This window comes from Haplochromis burtoni, unplaced genomic scaffold (assembly GCF_018398535.1).
Source record: "Haplochromis burtoni strain Fernald_Lab_line unplaced genomic scaffold, NCSU_Asbu1 Contig_109, whole genome shotgun sequence".
Classification (NCBI taxonomy): Eukaryota; Metazoa; Chordata; class Actinopteri; order Cichliformes; family Cichlidae; genus Haplochromis; species Haplochromis burtoni.
In genome coordinates this window covers 883,664-906,741 of record NW_024582470.1, presented here as the reverse complement: position 1 = coordinate 906,741, position 23,078 = coordinate 883,664, and the positions used below count along the sequence as shown (strand labels likewise).

The 23,078-nt window shown below is 39.7% G+C and overlaps 2 protein-coding genes across 2 annotated transcripts in view; both read right to left on the bottom strand.

Moving 5' to 3' along the window:
• Positions 1–2,042: 2,042 nt before the first annotated feature.
• On the bottom strand, positions 2,043–11,832 carry trim47 (tripartite motif containing 47). The gene is made up of 8 exons (XM_005928072.3): positions 11,576–11,832; positions 10,988–11,199; positions 7,324–7,369; positions 7,056–7,151; positions 4,913–5,137; positions 3,959–3,981; positions 3,759–3,880; positions 2,043–3,307 (listed from the first exon to the last, which is right to left on the bottom strand). The coding sequence occupies exons 1-8, from the start codon at positions 11,756–11,758 to the stop codon at positions 2,778–2,780; spliced, it is 1,437 nt and encodes a 478-aa protein (XP_005928134.1). The 5' UTR covers positions 11,759–11,832; the 3' UTR covers positions 2,043–2,777.
• Positions 11,833–13,886: 2,054 nt separating this feature from the next.
• The window catches only part of frem2a (FRAS1 related extracellular matrix 2a), a 70,459-nt gene continuing 61,267 nt past the window's right edge, over positions 13,887–23,078 (bottom strand). Inside the window, exons 15-24 of the mRNA XM_042223349.1 lie at positions 22,376–22,507; positions 21,663–21,994; positions 19,242–19,434; positions 18,988–19,113; positions 18,769–18,893; positions 18,512–18,646; positions 18,212–18,338; positions 17,682–17,869; positions 17,435–17,581; positions 13,887–16,512 (exon numbers count right to left, since the gene is read on the bottom strand). Of these exons, the coding sequence (XP_042079283.1) occupies positions 15,964–16,512; positions 17,435–17,581; positions 17,682–17,869; positions 18,212–18,338; positions 18,512–18,646; positions 18,769–18,893; positions 18,988–19,113; positions 19,242–19,434; positions 21,663–21,994; positions 22,376–22,507 (2,054 nt within the window). The 3' untranslated portion in view covers positions 13,887–15,963. The remainder of the gene's footprint in view (positions 16,513–17,434; positions 17,582–17,681; positions 17,870–18,211; positions 18,339–18,511; positions 18,647–18,768; positions 18,894–18,987; positions 19,114–19,241; positions 19,435–21,662; positions 21,995–22,375; positions 22,508–23,078) is intronic.

Genomic DNA, 23,078 nt, shown 5'->3' with positions numbered 1-23,078 from the left:
AATCATATTCTCACGGCTTTTTTTTTTTTGCACAGAAAAATGTTACTTAATACTTTATAAAACACATTTACAATACACTGACACGAAGCCTCTCTCAAGAGACCTTTGTATAAATCAAATGAGTCATAACAGCCCGGCCTTTCCAGTTTCTTGCAAGACACCCCAGCAGCCAATAACTTTTAAGCATTTGATGAATCAGTCTCTGCTGGTGTATAACAAGTGTTTGCTACACACCAGGCATTCAGTGGTGCAGTGTATAAATAGATTCTTAAATATAAGGTTAGATTAAAACTATCTCCTGGTAAAGCCATTTAAAAAAAAAGATTGGCTAGAGTGAATAAATATTAACCTCTAACCTTTAAAATAAATAAAATAATAATCATAATAATATCAGCTTAATCTGAATAAAACCCTGCCAGAAGAAGACTTTAATCAGCAATGGTTCTCTGAAGTATTACTTCAAGTATGCATGGGATTGTCAACCTAAACACATTTGTATGGCCCGTCATGAAACCCAAATTATTTTAAGTCAAGAACAAGTAAGAGTCATCATCAAAGAAAGGAGGACACAATAAGAACAGCCTTCTCACCTCTTCCTTAAATGTTCTTGCAGAATGAAATTAGCAATACCGCACCCAATTTCAAGATTAGGGAACGGAAGGATGAAAATGGCAAGCAGCCCGTTTTGTTAGTAGAATGAACCAAAGCTATTAGCATTTTTATCAGCTGGATGTAATAACTCTCAGCGTAAATGAAAGCTGATGAAAACGATACAGTCATGGTAAACAAAAATGACCTTTCAATTTAAAAAGTGTAAGTCTTAAAAGTAAAACCTCAGATAAACTACAAAATGGCCTTCCACCCAACCGCAGGAACAGCATGGGGAAAACATAAGTACACACTTAATGCTTTCATAGGAATTAAGGGGTCATACAAAAGTTTTAAAAGTCTGGAGAGTCTGTTAGGTCATTTCCAAACAAGTTCAAGTGTGTATCATTCTGTAATCAAAGATACGCAACAGGAAAACATTCAAGACAAGTTTTCAAAAAAAACAAAGCCTACCACATTTGGACACCTGGAACTAAAATATAACCCAAATATCCCAAAGTACTCTAGAGTTCAACGTAAGGCCATCTGTCTGACAGCTAAAGCATGGCAAAAACTGAGGCATGTAACAAGACAATGATCCCAAGTGCAGCAGGAAATACTAAATTGCAGAGACATGTCGTGTTTTTGATCTTTAGTAACCTTATAGCAAAGATAAAGTTCAGTTTAAAGGAAATTGTGGAAGAAGTTGCAATACTATTCTAATTTTACTGCATTGTCTAAATACAAAGTGTTTTAAATGGATGACAGACTTACAAGTCAAATACACTTTGCATCTTTTAATCCTAATGTGAGAAACACCAATCACATTAATAGAACCCCCCCCAGGGGGGCTACAAAAAAAAAAAAAAAAAAAAAAAAACACACACACACACACACACCGACACAACACAGCACACACACACACACACACACCACCACACGCAAAAAAAGCCCAACAATACATTTCAGCAATAAAAAGTATGTATTGAATAAGATACACCATCTGAGACAACATTTACCAGCAAATACTCAAAGTTAAAGAGTAGAGTTTCAGTCCCAACATGTGATGGCAGACCTCCAAAAATAGAATAGGGGTGCCATTCTCCAATACTGTCAATGATCACATGGTGCGTTTTCAAAGCAAATTGTGGGCCTAAAAAAAAAAAAAAAAAAAAAAAAAAAAAAGCAAAAAAAAAAAAAAAAAAAAAAAAAAAAAACCCCAAACAACAACATAATATAATACCAAAACACATTTAAAAAAAGTTAGGGGACAAAAAGACTAAAATACAATGTGATATTGACTAATTTATATTAAAAAAAGAAAAAAAAAAAAAAAAAAAAAAGTGCATAGGCCAGAGTATATGTGCAACAACTAAAATGCTTGCTGAGCGCAGTTAGGAATACTATGCGTAGTTTTTCCTTCTATCCAGATCCAATACCAACACTGGCTGAAACTGATTCTGCTTTCAACACCGCGGGGGGGGGGAGGAGGAAATGCAGCATCAAAAATAAGCTGCAAGACAGATGCAACTCCGCAATATACAGAGGGAAATGTCCAAAAATGCCAAGCGTGCAACTTTAAGTTTTTATCATCTTATATAAAATTAAGTGTTTAAAAGGTTTGTGATAAAATGATTTGTACTGATGGATGTTGCCACTTCCATTCATTCCTGGAAGTCTAATTGTAAAATCAGTACAATATGGACAAAATTGAGTGTTCAGTCTCATATTGATGAGGGAATGTAGCATGATAACAACAGACAGTCAAACTATACCAGACAATGCTTCACCACTGACCCTTCTAAGAGTGAGCTTTTATAGTAGTAGAAGTATGGCATAGTTGTTGCTAACGGGATAACAGCACTGAATATGCTCTGAACAACAAGAGCATCCGAGGCATCTGCAACCCAGCAGACACAGTGATGAATAGCAAAGCACTTCTCCAAACCCCCAGCCAAAGGAGGTGGTATGAGCCTACAGTGTGTGTCCAAGTTGAAAACTACCAAATTTGTGTACACCTGGTACTTTTTATTCAATGTAAAATGTACTTTCTAAAAACCAGTAAGACAACTCAAAAGCATACATGACTTCAAGGGTCAACATCAGCCTATCACTCCAGCCTGATCTATGAGATAAAGCCTTGCCAACAGGCAGAAATGAACACACAGGCGTTAAACTTGTTTAAACTCTCAGTAATAGTGGCATATTTGCAGTCTGCTGCCTGGGTCATTTTTCCCTGGGCTGAAGAAAGGGTAGACAGGCTCCTCAAAGCAGGTGTCAAACATGTACAGCCTCTTCATTGTTACAGCATCATAGAAGCTAAGACGCCCGTTGTCATAGTCCAGGTACACACCCACGCGAGGAGAATTCCAGTAGTCGGCAACTGGAATGCGTCCGTCCTCCCCATTGGCGTACAGCCGGTCCTGCAGGCACAGGCTCCAGTATCCTGCGGAGGGTGTGAGGCTGACGAAGCCCTTCCTGTTGCTGCACTCTGTGGTCACTCCCAGGTACCACACACCTTTGTCCCTCACATCCACCTCCCAGTAGTGCTGGCCACTAGCATACTGGGCTGTGGAGAGGACGCCACAGAACCGATTGAAGCGGGCAGGCAGGTCTGGCTCCTGGCTGCGGACACGGCCCTCCTCCACTTTGGTGTCAAAGTCCGAGATAAGCAGGTTCGGGTGAGCGGTGTCTGGGTCCAAGGTGAGGTTCTGGGGCACTATGGAGACGCCATGACAGATTAAATCACATTAGTCTTAAGCTGACCTGATACTACATTTTTAAAAGAGCAGACTTGGTAGACAAACTGCCTGTTGGAATTGATATTTTTTTATATTGTCATTTGTGCTTAGAAATATAATCATTTGTATGCTGATAAAAATCATATCCTTATTAGGACTGATAAAAGTCTGTGTGCAGAAAAAAAAATGTAGATTAGTTGACTATCAAAAAGAATCATTAGTTGCAGCCCTATTAGACAGTAACCCGTTTCAAAAAGAAAGCATGCAGAAAAGTTAACCTGCATTACTGCGGTTTCTTTAGAGACTTTAATATATTCACCATCCAGCAAGCTTTAGGCTGAAAATGCCCGACCTCATGCCTAAAAATCAGTCTTACAGTTCAAATATAGCATCTCTTAAGCACTAACAGTACATGATTCTTCAACTTACTGGTGTGCAGCACGTGCATCATCTTTTTCCACATGATGAGCTGAAAGGGCCCTGAGAAGTCTGTAAATTCTGTCGGACAGTTAACCGGCTCCAAAGAGGTGAAAGGCTTGCACTGTACAACTCTGCAGAAGAAACATGGAAATTAACATGCTGGGCTTTTGTAAAGCATTTTTGTAATAAATGAACAAAAAGCTACTTACTCATTAAATGTCTCAGCAAGGCTCTGTTGCAGGGGGGGGAAGAAAAGAAAGAATATATTTAATTTGTGGTTTAATGTATAATTCAAACCCTAACAAACAAGTTTCATAACATTTGTTGCTTTGAGCAGCCCCATGTGCCCATATGCCATTTTAAGGACGCTTTGATCCTTAATCCTTAGTGCACAGTGGTAAACTGTCATCAGGGTGTCTGCAGATTATCACAAATTAATATTTAAAGTCCTTTTATAAGAATATGAAATCAGACCAGTTTCATGACCGTTTGGCTTTGCATGATGAATGGCCACGCAGTATGCTCACATCCACAGCAACTCTGCTTTTAATGGTAATTTGGAGAAGCTTGTCAAAATAAAGAATGTTGGATGATGGCGGCTATTTGCTGGTGGGGTTTTACTTCACGTTTGACTTCCCATGTGATATTTAAATACAACAATTTGGGCTCCAGAGTATCTACAGTAAACAGTATTTAAGGCTACTCTGGTTGACTAGGGGCGTGTTCCTAGGTCTAATTTTATAACTACAACTCTGTGCACCAAATTTTCCCATCGCATTGTTAACCTAAAGACAATGGCTGTGCTTTTATTTCAGCTTTAAAATGTATGATTATCACCCAGTTATAAACAAGCATTTTCACTTTTGCGTACAGTTTAAAAAAATAAAAATAAAAGGGGGCACATGTTTGTCATAGGCAGCATGATTGCATTAACACAAAAAGGTAAAGGCAGTAGTGCAGCTTTTAACAGAAGAAGCCTGATAAAAAGGAATGTTACAGGCCTGCCAAAGCTGTATTTAAGACAGTCTCAGTCTTAAGAATACTGCTTTATCCTTTTTGAAGCAGAAGGGTTTGGGATGGGGAACTCAGCAATAACGTTATCCAACTCTTATGCCATAGCCATGGTCTGACAATTTACAAGTTAACCTTTGAAGTCAACTGACCTCAAAGTTAGTTTTTCCATTGATCTGGCTGTGGATAGCTGCTATAGCTTTGTCCACAGCTGCTGCTTCCGTTTCCACAGTCTTCAAGTTGTCATCTATAACAGCCATGGTGGCCACTTCCTCAGCGTCCAGGCTCTCAAGCAGCGAGTCCCTCTCGTCCAGCAAAAACTGGACCAAGGCACCGACGTCTGCTTCAATCTTTTCCTTGAGTCTCTGCTTTTTCAACTAGAGCAAAAGAAAAGTATAAGATAAATGTGTCGCATTCAGTGTTGGGCAAGTTACTTTAATTACTTAATATTGCATTTAAAATACTTAATTACTGTCGGAAAAGTTACTTAATTACTCAATAAGTAATTAAACTAAATACTTCTGTGAAGATTATGAGTAAAACATGTTATTTTATGACCATAGTCAATGTAGTTGAATTATGTTAACAGCTGTAGGACATGTATTATCCTTTAGTTTAGATGGTGTGCTGTGTATGTAGTCTAGTTCTCATTATACTCTTGAGTTAAACTAATATGTGAATATGTTCTGTTATTAGATAAATTTGCATCACTCTGTATCCTTGATCTGCTGTGAATGTCTCACACTGTGTTCTTGACATGTTTTATTGCTGAATCATGAAGAGAAAGGAGACTCTGAGTCTAGGGCAGAAGAGATAAACCACATTCTATACCCCCACCTTTGCAGGAAGACAGGGAGGCAAGGTCAGGAGCCAGTCTCGCTAAGAAGTAGAAAAACATGTGAAGATGTAGCTTTTATGACTAGGTGGGGGCTGTCAGAAGCTATAAAAGTCTGTGAAAACCACCATTTTGAGAGACATGTGCCTGACCCTCTGGCCGCATCTCTCCCGTCCGGACGTCTTAATGCTCTGTGTGTTGAATTGTATGGAAATAAATGATTGTTGATTGAGCATTTATACACTGAGTATTGTCCTTCCTTCAGCCCAAAGATTAAAAGAACTGGGAGATTACAACACTTCTTAAAAACCCTATAAACCTTGAGTGGACAAACAATAGAAATTAAACTCTTTAAATAATAACTTTATTTTATTTATTTATTTATTTTTTTAAAGACTGAGACTACAGTACGCAGCGGTAGCATCTCTTCCACAATGTAGCCTGCAATCATTTTTTAAGCTCACCATCAGATGCTTTCTGTGCTGCTGAAGTAAAATCTAATTTTGCCTGCTTAGCAGGAGTTGCCGCGGTGTTATCCATGGATGATGAACAAGGATCACTCAGAAGTGTTTGTCTATGCTCTCGTGTCAGGCGCTTCAGCCGCTGTTAATACCAGGAGTGATCTACTGATTTTTTTTTTCTCCCCAGGACATGGCTTACACATTACTGTAATGTTCTTGTCTGCTTGTTTCAGACGAGTGAAGAGACAGGAATATGTCCATTTCATAAAACAGCCACTCGCTTCAGCCGAGTCCGACATCTTCCGCTTTAGAATACGACTACGCAGCAAACTGGCGCGAAATGACGTGCACCTGCACTACAGCGATGTTAAAGCGGCAGAGTTTACTTCTACGTTTAGAAGATAAATTATTGAAATTAAACGAGATGAAGAGAATTTAATTTTACAATGTAATGCAAGTACATTGTAAGTAACTGTAATTAAAATACCTAAAAATGAACAGTAATCGGTTACTCTACTTTTTCAGTGGTAAAGTAATTTAATTACAGTAACGCATTATACCCAACGCTGGTCACATTGCAGTTCTAGTGATGCCTACCACAAACAACGACACTGCTGGTTTAAAGTATAAATGACACACGATCTGTGGTTTAAGTCAACTTTTAAATGTGACCATGCATTTCCAAATAATATGGCAGAGTCATTTGTGCAAACAAGCACGTCAGCCTGAGCAAAGCGGAATAAACAGAACTGAGAATCTGCTAGAGTCATCCTGACAAGGCTCTTACCCCCCAACAAAAAAAACAAAAAACAAAAATAATATTGACTGACCAGAACTATAATGTTAACATAACTTTAAGACAAATGCTCAAGAAATGCATGTTCAGCAGTCCACTAAAATTTCACCGTGCACAACTGAATGTTTGCATGCAATATGCAAAAAATGGCCACTTGAACACCAAGTTCACAAACAGAGCAAGTAAGAACAGTCATTCCATACCCTCAGTTCACTTTTAGTGAGCTCATCAGCCGTAACAACTTTTACACATTGAGACTTCTGCCAGTTGAGCTCCATTAGCCTCAGTTTCAGTTCCATCTGTAACAAATGTACAGGAAGACATGTAGTCAGGAAAGCAGGGCAACAGTGCAAATATTAGAGATGCAGTAAATAAGAGTCTAGGTTACCAATACATAATAGGAGACTACTTAATTAAAAAAAAAAAAGGTAGTAGTAATAATAATAATAATAATAATAATAATACTGCTACCTTCATGTCAGTCACAACTTCTGGCACTGGTGCCACATCATGGTGTCTGAAACGAAACACTCAGCATGTTACAGAACAATTTGTTTTAATCAAAAATAAATAAAACATTGGACTCACTGTGTCATCTAGAACTTCCTTTCAGACAGATGTTTAGATTGTGTTTCTTACAAATCCCAATGGATTAACTTTCCACAATATAATTATCCAACAGAGCAAATGTTATTTTACACAATTCCTCATCTGAGGATAAAAAAGGAACAAATAAACACAAATCATATGATCCGTTTTGCACAGTGTGTTGTTTATAAAGAGTTTTTCTTGTCGTTTGAATTAACTGGGAAACTGCTATGACAGAAAAATAGCAGTTTTAGAACCTCTCATAGTGGATTAGAACGGTTGAAAGTTTTCAGCGAGTCCTTTTTTAGTTATATGAATAATGTTTAAAAAGTTACTCGTAAATACCTAAGACAGGAACTAGCCACAATCTGTTTTAGGTTTCAGTCATCTTTCACTTTAATCAATGAACATTATTCGTGTCACATCAGGTCACCGACAGATTACAAAAGTGAAGGCTATGACATCAATATGGAGACAAATTTGCCTCAAGAGGGTTGTAAAAGTGTATGATATGATCCACAAGCATAAACTAAAGCTTTACAAATGTGTGCAATGTTGTGTGTAACTTATGGACTCATGAGCATGTGCTTCAATAAATAAAATATAAATACTGATCAGTTATACACAGTCAAGTTGAGCTCACAAATCCAATAAGTTTTCGAAAGGTAAAATTTTCTGTGTACAAATTGATAATACTTTATTCATCCTGAGGGAAATTGGTGTAGGGTCTGGTGTAATTGAGTGTAGGTCTGTGTCAGTGCACATGCGTATGTGTTCAGCCGAGAGAGTGTCCCTTCACCCGGTTAGGCAAAAGTCAACAGTCTTTAGTCGATGCGGGTGGCCTTGGGGTGGGGGAGAGAGTCAGTCTTGTTATCCAAGGAGAATTTTGTTATTCAGCTTTTGCCTTGAGCATCCAGCTGGCACCAGGAGGCCGCATGAGATGAGCATGGTAGTTGTTTTGGTTAATGCGAACAAACTGCTTCCAATTTTGAGACCATCCTCTGCATTACACTGGGATTTGAACATAGCTTATATTTGTGGATCTGTAGCTGGTAGCGTTAAATTTGTCTCAAAACCCCATATGGGCATAAGATGTGATCTGTGCATATCGGCAATTCGGCCACACATATTTAAGGTTTTGTAAGTGAGCAAGAGAGGAGTTGCGTGTAGTTCTTAGATATTTGTACACACAGGAAGGTTTTCGAAAGGTACAATGACCAGATTTGTGACCTAAACTGTGCAAAAATGATCGGTATTTATTCAGGTTTGGATGTATGCATTTGCAGTACAAAAACCATAGTACACATTTGTAAATCTTACGTGGATCATATCATGTGCATTTGCAACCCTTTTGAGGCAGATTTCTGAAGTGCAACAGCATTTGGTACATCAAATATTTTCTGTTTAGAGTAGGTCCATCTGGAAGGTTCTCTGAAGTGAAGCCTTTTTCTGGGACTCCTAAACCCAGATCTTTTAGAAAACAACCTGAGGTCTTTTTCATAAGCATCTCATACCTGCATCTGTCCCTGGACTTCAGGGTCCCTTATGCATTTTAGTATGACAGCTGGACCACTGCTGCTGCTTATCTGGTGCTAAAGGTAGACTACAGTGTTGTAGAATGAGCACAAAGTTCCTTCTAAGTTAGGACAACAGAAGCCTGAAAGATTACTGCTTCACATTTTAGTGAACAGAGAATGGTGAGATCAGGAACTTTGAGTATTAAGCTAGTTGAGACAGTCTAAATGTAGAGCTACAGGGGTGCACTTCTCTCATCTTTTCCTTAGCAACCCCTTGTGACAAGAGAGTGGCTGCAGAGGGTAGCTATGCATGTACGATTTGGCAATTTGAACCAGTAACCCCTCACCTGCCCAGTGAACAAAGTAGTCACCATTTATCATGTTTGTACCATTTCACACCATCAGCTTCTGTTTGACATGCCAAGCAAAATTTGAGAAACAAATAAAGATGCAAATGCTTGCAAATCAGTTTCTAGGATACAGTTAAAAGCCATGACCAATGCTAGTTCTGAAATATTGTTTTGCTGACCAAACAATTTAAATTTGGTCAGCTAAAGGCATGTCCACATAAGCACCAATGCACTCATCCTCGAGTTGTTTATAACAACAACTTTATTTATAAAGCTCTTTTAAACAAAGTTCTGAACAGTTATTTGAAGATAAAGATACTTTTTTAAGTTGCTTTTTTGCAGACACTTTGTAGTTGACTAGTAGACTTTCCAGGCTCTGGTTGCCTAGGTACCACCACATGCTCATTGACAAGTTAGCTTATTTTGGATAGTCAGCATTTCCTCTACTTAAATGTAGTTAAAGAAATTTGTTTCGCCTACAGTATGACCTGAATTGAGCAACCAAACCCAGAAATGCAGGAGAAAATGATTAACAGTTGTGGCAGAGGGAAGTTTCCCTATAGCGCTCCAAAACATGGGAAGTCTTTTAGAACCATAGCAAACATGCCCCAGTGCATATTTAAATAAAATGTTTAAAGCACTTTTGCATTGGCTTCACTTTTCAGAGGTACATCCTCTATATAATCTATGTGTGAGCCCCACCCACTTTGTCTGCCCTTGCTATAAGTCGCTTAATGCAGCGGTCCCCAACCCCCGGGCCTCGGACCAGTACCGGTCCGTGAGTCGTTTGGTACTGGGCCGCGAGAGTTGAGGCTCAGGTGTGAAATGTATAATTTTCAGGGTTTTTAATCTGTTTTCAGCGTTATTTTGTTATCCTGTGTCTTTTCACATGTGTTATGAATAAATTCTTTTTTTCGGTACCGGTACTAGTTGTATTTTGGTGTATTTATCCGCGACACCTTAAAGGCCGGTCCATGAAAATATTGTCGGGCATAAACCGGTCCGTGGCGCAAAAAAGGTTGGGGACCGCTGGCTTAATGTCTTGCTGAGGTCATTGCACACTGTGTGGCTGCCCCTCCTCAATACTGGTCTCAAACTAAAGTTAATTCACAGATGGACACTCGTACACTAGGCACTCACAATGATGCTTCCAAATTTCGTTGCCTTGTAGCTGTGATGTGTGCAATGACCATAAAGTTGAATTCTACTCCAAATGAGTCTTGGGTACATTAGTGCCAAAAACCTCATTCTACAACACTCCTGGGATCTTACTACGAAATGCAGATATACTGCAGTGCTTCCCAAGCTTGGCGTGGGGTCATAAGCAGCTGCCAGTCATGCTAGGGGTCCCAATTTCCAATGATACTGGTTACATTAGTAAATGCTTGCAAGTTATTTAGGCGATACAGAATGCAAAAACAAAAACAAAACAAAAACAAAACACCCACAAAGCCACAAAAAGTAAAAATGTGAAATTATTCTGCTAATATTAAAGGTAATACCATTAAGCATGGCAGACACAAAACATAAGATGAAAATGGTGCTTTTTACATCGCCCCCTTATTATTCCTAAAAATCTGGTTCGCACTGTCCAGTGTACTACTAATATGTGTCATTAATAAAATCTTTTCAGGGCACAGAGCTGTGGTGTGATATTTGTAAAGTCAATCAAAACCCAACCTGTGTGATCTAGATTCCCTGCAGACAACACAGATAGGCCTCTTATCGGTCTGGCAGTAGAGTTTCAGCTCTTCACCATGATGCTCACACTTTTCACCAAATTTCACAGGCTTGGAGGGGGCAGGACAAGCGCCCAGGCACTCCAGATCGTCCAGTTTGGCCACCAAGTTCTGCACCAGATAGTTTTTAGTGAAAGTCCTCTTGTTGAACACCTGACGGAATAAAGAAAGAAGCTAAGGACGACTAACCAAGCACAAGGTTGCGTACATCATATCATTTTTGGAGCTAAGCTTTTAACCTGCCAGCTCATGTGTTGACAGGTTGACTATCGTTAGCTAAGGGAAGGAGGAAAAAAAAAACAAACCCCAACAATAACAACCAGCTATCCTAGCAAATGCAAAATGCACTGCGTAGGTATCCGTTATTTTAAAAGCAGTAGCCAAACACGCGGTGTTATTTCTCGTAGATATTTATAAAAGAAAAAAAAAGACATTGGAAGAAACACTGGCACCGCCGTGTTATGGTATTTGCCTTCAGACGAGGTTCAAAAAAGAAAAACAAATAGGCGTATATAATGTATTAACTTACCGTTCGGCACTGAGGGCACTGATACCCATAGTCTCCGCCATTTTCATCCCAGTGCATACAGATGCAAAAGCGGCAGAAATTATGGCCGCATTTCAGAATAACGGGGTCCTTGAAGAAGTCCAAACAAATAGCACATGTCAGTTCCTTCCTCAGGTCATCTCCAGATGCACCAGCAGTCGCCATGTTTACAAACCAACCAGCAGCGGAGAACTGCCACTGCAGGAAGTGAAGGAAGAGGATGGAGGGAGGGAAGTGGGCACATTTGTGGAGTGTCGCTTTCGCTCTCAGCCAATCAGTTTTCACTCTCTCTCTATTCAATTGTATTTCAATTATATACCCTTTATTGGCACAGCAGTCAGATGAACAATAGTCTTCAATCTAAGAAATCACAAATTGCACTTTTATTTTACTGCTTCCCAGAGGAGCATTTAAAACATTTTCCCCTACAGACATTGTGGAGCCTAACTCATTTCACTGACAGTCATAATTGTGCCATTTTTTCCCTTCTTAATCGTTCCTACTTTGCCTAGGAAGGTGAATTAACGATGTGTGTGCTTACAGGTCAGCTGCTAACTGAGCTACTTTAACTTATTACTCACCAGTCCAAATAAGCTCTTAAGTCTGTGATAGCAAATGGAAAATTACTAGTACAGTGGGGGAAATAGTCCCTAATTTTTATGGTAGTTTCACTTTAATGGTGAGACAGAATATCAACTAGAAATCTAGAACCAAAACACATTATATAAAAATTGATTTTCATGCCACTGAGTGAAATAAGTATTTGATCCCCAACAACCCAGCCAGAATACTGGCTCCCACCAATTGGTTGTGTGCCCACGTGGCACATAGATTACAGTTAATCAATTAATCAGTCAATTAAATAGAGATAGTACTGATCTCAACTCATTATGTGTATAAATCACCCCTATTCACAGCATAAATATCTTCCAACCTCTCCCCCCATCATGGGTAAGACCAAAGGACTTCGGGACCAGACTGTAGAGCAGCAAAAGACTGGGATAGACCAGAAGACCATCATCAAGAAGCTTGGTGAGATGGTGACTGTTGGTGTGATTCTTTGTAAATGAAAAAAGTATAAAATGGCTATCAGCCGCCCTCAGTCTGGCGATCCAATGCAAGCCCTTGCCTCATGGGGTGAGGATGATTATGAGAAATGTGACGAATCAGCCCAAACTACAAGCGAGCAGCTTAATGATCTCAAGGCAGTTGGGACCACAGCCACCAAGAATACCACTGGTAACATGTTTTCCTGTATAACATGAATAACTGGATTGAAATGTTGAAGCGTCCGCAGGGTCCCCCATTTAAGAAGGCGCATGTACAGGCCCAACTCAAGTTTGTCAGTGAACACCTAAACGATTCAGAGAATTGTTGTGGGAAAGTACTATGGTCAGATTAAACCAAAATCGAGCTCTACTCGATCAGCTTGCAATCAACTTGACACATCATGTTTGATGGAAGAGAACTGCTGAGTGTGACTCAAAGAACACCATCCCCTCAGTCAAGTCCACAGAAGTGGAATCATTATGCTTTGGGGTTGATTTTCTGGTCAAGTTATACGTCGACCGCATTGAGGGACTAGTGACGGGGGAATGTAGTGTAAATTCTTGGACGAGAACCTCCTACTCTCAGTCGGAACACTGAAGATGGGTTAGTGATGGATGTTTTTTTTCAGCAACAAAGAAGTGGCCTAAAGAAGAAGCGCATTAGGGTCTCCAGACCTGGAGCTTCAAGTTGCCAAGTGGCTGCCAAGAAACCTGAAGGATTAAGGGAGTATCAGTAAAGAGGAGTGAGCCAAAATCCCTCCTGAGATATGTGCAAACCTGATGACCAACTACAAGACACATCTTACTGCTAAGCTTGCCAACAATGGTTTTTGCACCAAGCTTTAAGTCATGTTTTGCTTGGAGATAAAATACTTTTTTTGCTCAAAGACATGCAAATAAATTACCAACTTATATGTAATGTGTGTTTTTTTTGGAGTTTTAATTGATATTCTATCAACTACTATAAAAACGAGAGAGAGAGTTCATTTCCTTATAAGTAAGCAAAGTTACAAATCCAGCAGGGCATCAAATAATTACTTCCTCCACTATATGTTTTTGTTTCTATGAACATAAACCAGTAAAACAGATGATTTTAACATGACAGAGACAAATTTGGGGAAAGCATTCTCAGTCTAAAAGCAGTGAAGTCAAATCAAGTATCAAAGCCGCTAAAGTTCATATGATCCACCCCACCTCTAAACCTAAATGTACTGATTAAATCAATGAAAATAACAAAAGGCACCGGTAAACAGTATTTATTCTTAAATACATATACATAAAAACCCATTCATAAAAAGACACAAAGTAAATATCAAGTCTGATTGTGCTAAATTTGTCATATTATGGGAATAACTGGCTGTGGGGTATACATTACATTGCATAGCTAGTAGTGGCGCGTGAGGGAGGCGATGCAGAAAAGTGCATTTGATACCAAATATGGTGTTATTTCCAAGTTCATCAGGGTAGAATTAAAAAAGGAAACGAAAAATAGAAAAATACAAACACATACACACGCAGCTGGCAATCAGATGTATAAATCCTGACATACCTCAAGGATTCACACCTCAGCTGCTTTCCGGCTCATGTCCAGCACATCAACTAACCCTGATGAATAGTAGAAATAATTATACAAGGATGACTAACAACACCATAAGAAGACAAATATTCAGGAACACTTACATCAGCATGTCGTATATTCATAGCAGAGTAAGACATAGTTTTAACAATACATATAAACAAGAACCTTCACCAGTGACATCGACAAAATTATGAGATTATATCAAAAGTCTCAAATGTGATATTTTCCATAGTGACATACTGATCTGTGAGCAGCTATTTTCTTTGCATCATTTGTTTGGGAAAAACAAAATGAGTCAGAACACTGAAATCCCACACAACACTAGTGACAAGTAATATGAACATAATGTGGGAAGAGCAGGGGGTTAAGTCATTGGATATGGATACAGTATTTGAATGTTCACAGCACCACACTTATTAGCAGTGTAACACACACGTTGAAAGTGGCTCTTGAGAGCTCTCCAGTCAGCAGTAGTAAATTGTGTTATAACACACAGTCCATTCTTTTTAAAAGAAATAACTCCTGAGATGAGTGTCTCGTTACAAATGTACCTTAATCAGTGTTAAATAAAGAAACAAACAAACAAAAAACCCTCAAAATGACAGAAAGTATTAGAAAAACACAGAGCAACAACACTGTGAGGATAGCAGTGACAGCAGTGAACATTGTGCTATCAGACGCAGCGATGAGCTGAAAACTAAAGTGTCAAAACTGTACTAGTAATATTTAAAAAACTAAAATAAAAAGGAGCAACAGAGATGCCAAATACATGCAGGAAAACACTCTTCGGTATATGGTAAACATGATGAGGAACAGTAGATATGGTGGAAGAATAAAAAAAAAGTTTAGCTGGTGATTAAACATTAAATTATATCAGTAGTTGTTTTCAATTCCTGGAGTTTGATAATAAGAGTTTTGCAAGGTTTAATTCACAGATAAAACACAAGTGGTGCCATCTTGTCTTTATGACTGCCCCAACAAATATCTTAAGACTAAACTGTAGGCTTAAAGGCACAGTTCACCCCAGATTTAACATGAATGTGCTCATACAGCAAAAGTTTTGCAGCCAAACACTTAGTTCACAGAAGTCCAGTATTTACCTTTTGTTTTCTATTATCTCCCACCAGTAGATGGAGTTTCTAACAACCTCAGCTGCACAGCATGTGTACATTAACCTATTTTATCCTCAGCATACTGCAGAAATGATGGGATAGTTTATCATTCATATTTTTTAAGGAAACATCAGAGCGTTCTTTGTGAGATGAAATATTCTTTCCTCTGATGCACATATCGTTAATATCTAGCCTCCTTTCCCGGAGGTACACCCGCGGCGCTAAAGCTCTCGACTTGTCCTGTGTGACGCTTTATCGTAAATGTTCACTGGGTGACTGGAACTGTCCTGAAGGGATGTAGTTGCTTCAGGCACTTTAACACCACAAAGCCACTCAGCGAGCACAGCAGTATTACGCTACTTGCAGGACAAGTCTGAGTATTAAATAAATTTTTTTTTAAAAATGTTGTTGTTTTGCTGTTGCAGTGATAAGTATATATTCTGTACTGTAGAGCTCACCCCGATTTACAGGCACACTTAATACCATACGTGATGACTCTTGAGTTTTGGTGTTATGAAAGCAATTTAATGCCATTTTTTAAATATATTTTTTAAGATATTCCAAAGAAAAACTTATAAAAGCTCCCATATATTTCCTACATGTCCATCTGTCTGTCCGTGCATTCATTGCTCAGACCTCTGAGCTGTTGCGGCAGTCTTGCATCCTCACCACCAACATGGGCTCTGTACTGACAGACCCTTTCACCACTTCCTGCACGCCCTCCCTCCATCCTTCCTTCCCATCCTTCTGTCTGGATCTGAGCACCAGCACGATGGAGACAATAATGAGGACAATTAGCAGGAGGCCGATCAGCGCCCCTACCACAGTTACCAGACCCTCCTCTTCGTCATCTGCATGCAGCTCCCTGGGTTCCAGGCCATCAGCAAAGAGTTCATTTGGCCCCACTGACCTACGCTTGGTGCGATCCAGAGCTATGTGCATGATGTTAGTACCACGGTTCTTATCCACTCCAATATCTTCAGCGATTTCAGGAACTTTATTGGCAGCTGACCTCCTCCAGCGGTGGCCTTTTGAACTGGATGGGGTCAAGGCCACATCATTGCTTGTGGAAGTCACAGAGTGGTACTCTAAGCTGCGTTTTCCAATCCCTCTGTTAGCATTCTCCTTGGAGCGAACTGTGTAGATGGTGTGAATGTACCATTCACGACCTGCAGCAACCTAAGAAGCAGTAAAAATGATGGATATTTTTAGAATTATAGTCACCTTAATTTGATGCAAAAGACACAAAGACTAAAACCAGACACCTCATCAACACAGCCCAGAAGATCACTGGCTGCTCTCTGCCCAGCCTGGAGGCCACTGCAAACTCTCGGTACCTCAGCAGAGCTGGCAATATCATCAAGGACCACTCTCACCCCAGCAACCAACTGTTTGAACTATTACCGTCAGGCCGACGGTACAGGTCACATAAAACCAGGACAAACAGATTCAGGGATAGCTTCTTTCCCAGAACTACTGTATCACCGTAGTAAATAAGCACAAAAACAATTGAACCTATTCCATACCGTCACAGTCATTATATTATGCTGCTATTCATACTGTCATTATATTAATGCTGCTATCCTGTATATATTGTACATACTATTGTTTCAGTACTTACGATTGTTTTTTTTGTACTTTTTATATTTTACATTTATATTTATTATTGAAACTTGCACCAAGGGAGTGGCACTCCAATTTCGTTGTACTCTGTACAATGACAATAAAGGCTATTCTATTCTATTCTATTCTATTCTATTCTATTCTATTCTATTCTATTCTATTCTATTCTATTCTAATAAAATAGAAACTGTAATCCTTAATTGTTCAAACTTAACTAGTGCAATGAAAATCTGGTATCTATAGCCAATTTATAGTCAGTTTTCTACTGGCCCTAATTTAAGTAATTTCTTAAAGATTGAGATTTTTTACATCCCTCCAAGTAAAAGTATCACAAATGCATAATCAGGATTATGTTATTCTCCTCATATCCTGCAAAGTTGCAGGGCCTCACAACTTTGTCATTCAGGTTATTTCTGTAGCTTTTGATTCATACAAAAAATGAACTGTTGGCTTCAGGAAACATTAACATATAGGATACCTGAAACATGGCTGCAGAGTCCAGTCTAAAGCCATCAGACCCTGGTTGCCTGATGAGTGACATGGCCGATGGATCGTCCGCTGCCAATACAGCATTAAAACTGACATCGCCGAATGCCCGTGCCCGAGTCTCCGGCTGAGCCTTGTCCTGGTGGAGTATTTTAGATTGAAAATCAAAAAGGGATGGAAGATTGTTAAATGTTATTTTGCATAATGAAATGTTATCATTAGAAAACAAGAATACTCACAAGAATCTTGAATCTATACAGCAATGAAGGGGAGTCTGCCAGGCATCCAAATTCAAACTTGGTCGGGTTATATTTGGGTACATATCCATCGGCGCCTGTGCAGAGAAACACCTTCTCGATGCTACAGAAGAAAGAATTTCCCAGGTTCTGCACAGGGTCCACCATGACACGGCCGTATACTGTATCACCTGAGGAAAGACAAACGTAAAATCTAAATCGTACCTTTTTTTAAAATTGTATTGTCATTTTTGTCCAAAAAAGAAACCATAGATGCATAATCTGCTGCCACTGCTTTAAGAATTATTCTCAATCAAACCAAACCAAAACTCTAAATTAAATACTTTTATTAAAATCTCATACGATATTTTCTTTTAATAATATAAAGCAAATCATTTACTTGAAGCAACCCTATGTCTGCATGTAAGGTAAACATTTCCTTTACAAAACTGACAGAAGCAATGTGAAATATTTTAGACTAGTATAGTTCTACTAGTATAATTCTGTAAATCTTGGGACCTAATAGGCCTTACCCTCAGAAAAGGCAACATCACTCTCCTGTCCAAAACCCATGGATCCATCAGAAAGCCATAGGCTTCTTTTGGACAGCAAGAGCATCTGAGTGTTGAGACTGAATTCTACTGCAACTGGATCACTCACCTAAAAATGTATGCACATATTTAGAAAGTGATAGCATCATAAAAGAAGACAGATTGCCAGTTACAGCTGGAGACAGAGAATGGAATAAATAAATGAATACAAATGAATAAATCCTTCCTACAACGAGAAAACATGCCACTCTTGAATCTTAATCTTAGCTGATGCTGACTTACTTGCTGGAATCTGATGTCCAGATCAAAGGTGACGGGTTCTCTGGGACTGCATACAGGTGGAACGGTGTATTCCATATTTTGGGATGTTGTACAGGGAATCAGCTTCACTGTGTAGGTACCAGAGTAGTCTCTCACCTATATGCAGCAGCGGGGAGATATATAAAAACATCAGTCTGCATCTGCCCTTGTAGCTGCTTTGAAACAGACTACATGTCTCAGATTACATCGTGGCATTTAAACGTTTCATGCAGTCTTACTGCAAAATCAGAGGTGAAGGTCCACTGCTGGACTGGTTGGTTGTAGGTGGGCTCACTTCTCACTAAGGTCAGATTAAATGTCAGGCCAGTGTGGTCCACACTCATCACCATGGATGACATTGAGACTGCAGGGTAATTTTGAGAGCAAATTTTATACTTTATACTAAAATAATGGTCCCAGAATACAATTCTGATACGATGACAACATTTCAGTCTCACCAGATCGTTTTATTCTCCCAGAAGAATGAGACCTCACAAACAGACCCCTAAAGTGAGCCTTGGTATGGAAGTTTACCACCAAACGTCCCTGCTCATTGATGCGCATGCTCATAGGATACAAAGCACCTTGAAAAACACACACACATAATATACACATTCTGAATTTTGCAAGAGCTGGTCTTGTTGATGTGGAGAGTATCCTGTGCAAGAACAAAAACACAAGCTATAATATTCTTTCTGTCTTGGTGACATACCGTGTAGCTCTGCCTGTGGGGGCCTGCCGATGCCATCCTTCCAGAGGATGGCCGTGTCATACACAAAGGTGAGGCGCAGCTCGGACTGTAAATCAAAGTGCTGCCAGCCACCAGCAGCCAGAGGGGAGTGGAACACATACGATACATAAAGAGGCACACGCAGGGTCACATAGGACTGCACCAGGTTCAGCACCTGTAAAGATGTTTCAATGAAGAACTGGTCATTTGATTTTTTAAAATGAAACAAGCTTATTGAATTGAAGGGTGAAAAGACACTACAGAAATCCTCAACATTGATGAAAAGAGGTAAAATCTTTTCAGATTAAAGGGCGATTGTAGGTCGATAAGCTATAATAAGTGCAGAGAAGATGTAACAGATGAACACACTGTTCTCCTCCACAAGGTGTTTAATGTTTGAACTCTTTCACTCCCACTCAGTGTTTCTACAGAGATGCAGAAAACTCCTGTGTTGTACACCAAGAACCACAGTGGGCATTGGTGTGGGATTGCATTGTTTTTTAAAGGTTTTCCAAACACTTCAAAACTTATAATTCATGTTGATCATTGATGAAATAAAGATGTGAAGCATATTTCCAAGTATTTAAAAGTGATTTAATTACATTTTGCTTTTTCTGCTGCAACAAGATACAGGCCATGTCCAGTGTTCCCTGGTAACAACAAAACAAAATCACCACCAGGTGTCTCTGTTCACCAATTTTGTTTTAGCAATGTTGTCTGACTTCACAGCTTTTGAACTATTTTATGTTCCTTAAAAAAACACAAAATAGTTCAGTTTGACAGAAGCTGAAACTGTAGTAAATTATCATTGTTTGGCTTGAAGGGAAAATTACTCGATTTGCATAGTCAATAACAGAAGTGGATTCAGAGGGGAGATTAAACGATGCGAGAAACTACGAGAAGCAAAAAATGATTCCGTAACAAAAAATTTTTGTTCTGTCTTTTCTTTTTCTGATCAACTTTTGCTTCTCAGTTGAGGACAGATGATTTAAAATCCAGTCGTATTTCTAAAACAGCATTTACATGCAAAGCACTGAACCAGTGTTGAAAAAGGAAATCAAAAGCTGGCTGATTGAGAAACAAACTCGCTCTGTCCACAATTTCACTACAACGGCTTCCTAAAATTAACCATTCTTTCCTTACTTTCTTGAAAAATCATTTTCTTGCACTTTTCTTGGGCATTCAAAATCCCACTTTTTCAAATACACGCACTCCACAAAGAACAAAATAACCTAGCAGTTATACAGAAAAGCAAAGCTGTTATTGAAAAAAAGCAAGAATAAATCACAGCTCATGATTATTTCACCCAAAACTCAGGCAAAAGTTTGATTTCTGAGTTATTACATTTTTTTTCCTGTGCTCTTTGATATGAGCAGCTGCATGGTAGCGCCTGTCTTTTTTGTCTTTCCACAGTCCTTGAGGAACCTTACAAATGACATGGACTAGACACTAGTGGAAGGCTTGCATCATGTGCAGCTAATTGGTGTTTGCTGCATGCTATGACTAGGGACAAGTACATTCATGTTTCCATCTATAATTCCCTTTCTCTCTCTCTCTATCTCTCTCTCTCTCCCTCTCCATCTCTGTTTCACACAGACACACACACACGCACACGCACACACACACACACTTAGCAGTCTGATCAACAGCAAGAAGCTCACAGATAAAAAGCCAGTGGAACACTAAAGAACAGCAGGACATGAGCAAGGGAGCAAGGGTCTGTCTCCACAATAACAGGAAGCAAGAGAATAGTCCTTATAACATCACAACATTTGCAACATCTGCTGCAATGATGCAACAACAGAAAACAGCAACTGGAAGCTTGTTAGCACATAAATGACAGATTGCCACATTGCCAAAATTGAATGCAGTGCTTGACTTGGTAGTGAGCCCAACAGAAAGCCAGTAAAAGTACCAAAAAAAGCTTTAGAAAAGCTTTCAGGTAACTAAGAATTGGGGATACTGATGTAGATGCCCAGGACTCAGAGATTTCATGCGGATGTAAGCTTTAGTGCTCTGTGTTGAGAATAGTATTGAGTATTTATGAGTGACGGACTGGCAGGTTGGCAATTCTTTGTATAAGTGTGTGTGTTTTATGTGTGTGTGTGTGTGTGTTTACCTTCACACTAAAAGCTGTCAATCAAATGCTTGTGTATAAAATTGGCAAACACACACACACAAACAGCAAATGAGACATAAAATGCAGGCAAACAGCTCTGGTGCCATTGAGTCTGGGTGTCCTCCTCATTCACAAGGCTGCAAATAAACTGAACATACAGGCAAGCACGCATACAGGTGAGCACAAACACTCACAAAGGAGAACAGTCAAACAGATGTACACGCAAAGCCCAGATTGGAATTTATGCATTGTGGAGAAAGGTACACAAGCAAACAGACTCTCACCTGTCCATCAGTCCCTATGGTGCCTCCACAGTCAGTAAGCAGCTCAGACATGTGGTAGTAGCTGGTGAACTCCCAGAGACAGGCTTCCAGGTTGAGGTTCCTGTAGAAGCGCAGTGTGCTGTTCCCCCGCAGAGAGCTGCTGAACTGATATGGCGCAGGGTCCCCCATGCTCTCAGGGCTGCCCGTCGATGCAGTGACGAAGCCGTGAGCTGTGGTGACCTCGGTGTAGTCGAGCAAGTTAGAGCAGCGGTGGTTTCCGACCCGGGTTCCATCGGGACTGAGAGTCAGTTCAAAGTTCGTGAGACGGCGAGTTGAGATCACTGGAAGCATTCCTGCCAGACAAGGACATTTTTGATTTTGAGCGTGCCCAACTACCTTTGATATTTGAACTGAGAGAAACGATTATTGAAAAAAAAAAAGTAATGCAGAGGAAAGAAAGAGTATATAGACAGTTAAAACTGATGGGGGGTGAGGGGTGGGCATAAAAAAGGAGAAGTAAAAAGATGAAGCAGAAGGAAACTGATTAAAAATCAAGAAAGGATTGTTAAGTAGCAGGTGTGCTGGAGGGTTTCTACAGCAGGGTTCGGTACAACACGGCGAGATCTATATTCTGGCTGTCACGCTCCTGAGGAGCCCCAGACGTGAATATTACACACACTACATTACACCTCACTTCATCTGTGGTACGAGCTCTGCCTTCAGCTCCTACATACCATCTATGTGAGGCATGGTGACAGTCACTTTGATGAGGTTAGGGTGTTTTGGGTCGTCTGCTCCAGTGTAGCGTAGCTTGGCAGAGAAAGGTTCGGCACCAACAGTGCCCATCTTGCGTGGTTGACACATACCTTTTAATGACAGAAGAGCAGAGAAGAGATATTCTAAACACAGGAATAGACACAAGATAGTTACAAAACATTAGAGAAAGCAAGATATAGTAACTGGCAATGGCTTACAGCTAATTACATGTGATAAATCCTTATTTAGTTATTCTTTTTTTTACACATTACAAATGCAATATCCTCTTAAATCCCTTTCTGTTCATAACCTGCCCGAACTACTACTGAGTCATATAGTGATTTCCATATTTCTAAGAATACCCTGTGACCACCCTGAGAGAGTGAGTCTGAACTTGTTCCATTTGGGATGTGTAGGTGGAATGAGTGCGGCATAAGTGATAGCATAGCAACAGCAAAAAATTATTATTTTTTTCTTTCCCATTTGAGAAACAAATGAGAGCTCTGACCCATTCTCATTGCACATAGCTTGTAGCTGCATTGGATTAAGATTCATTAGGGCTATTGTAACCAATGAAAATGGTTTGTGGGTGTGTGTCTGTGTGTGTGTGTGTGTGTGTGTGTGTGTGTGTGTGTGTGTGTGTGTGTGTGTGTGTGTGTGTGTGTGTGTGTGTGTGTGTGT

Excerpts from the sequence above, each read along its gene's own strand:
- trim47 (XM_005928072.3), bottom strand. The coding sequence starts at position 11,758 with ATGGCGACTGCTGGTGCATCTGGAGATGACCTGAGGAAGGAACTGACA. Across the intron at positions 5,138-7,055 it reads TCACTAAAAGTGAACTGAGG|TTGAAAAAGCAGAGACTCAA; the intron begins GTATGGAATGAC and ends CTTTTGCTCTAG. Across the intron at positions 3,982-4,912 it reads ATGGAAAAACTAACTTTGAG|AGCCTTGCTGAGACATTTAA; the intron begins GTCAGTTGACTT and ends CCCCTGCAACAG.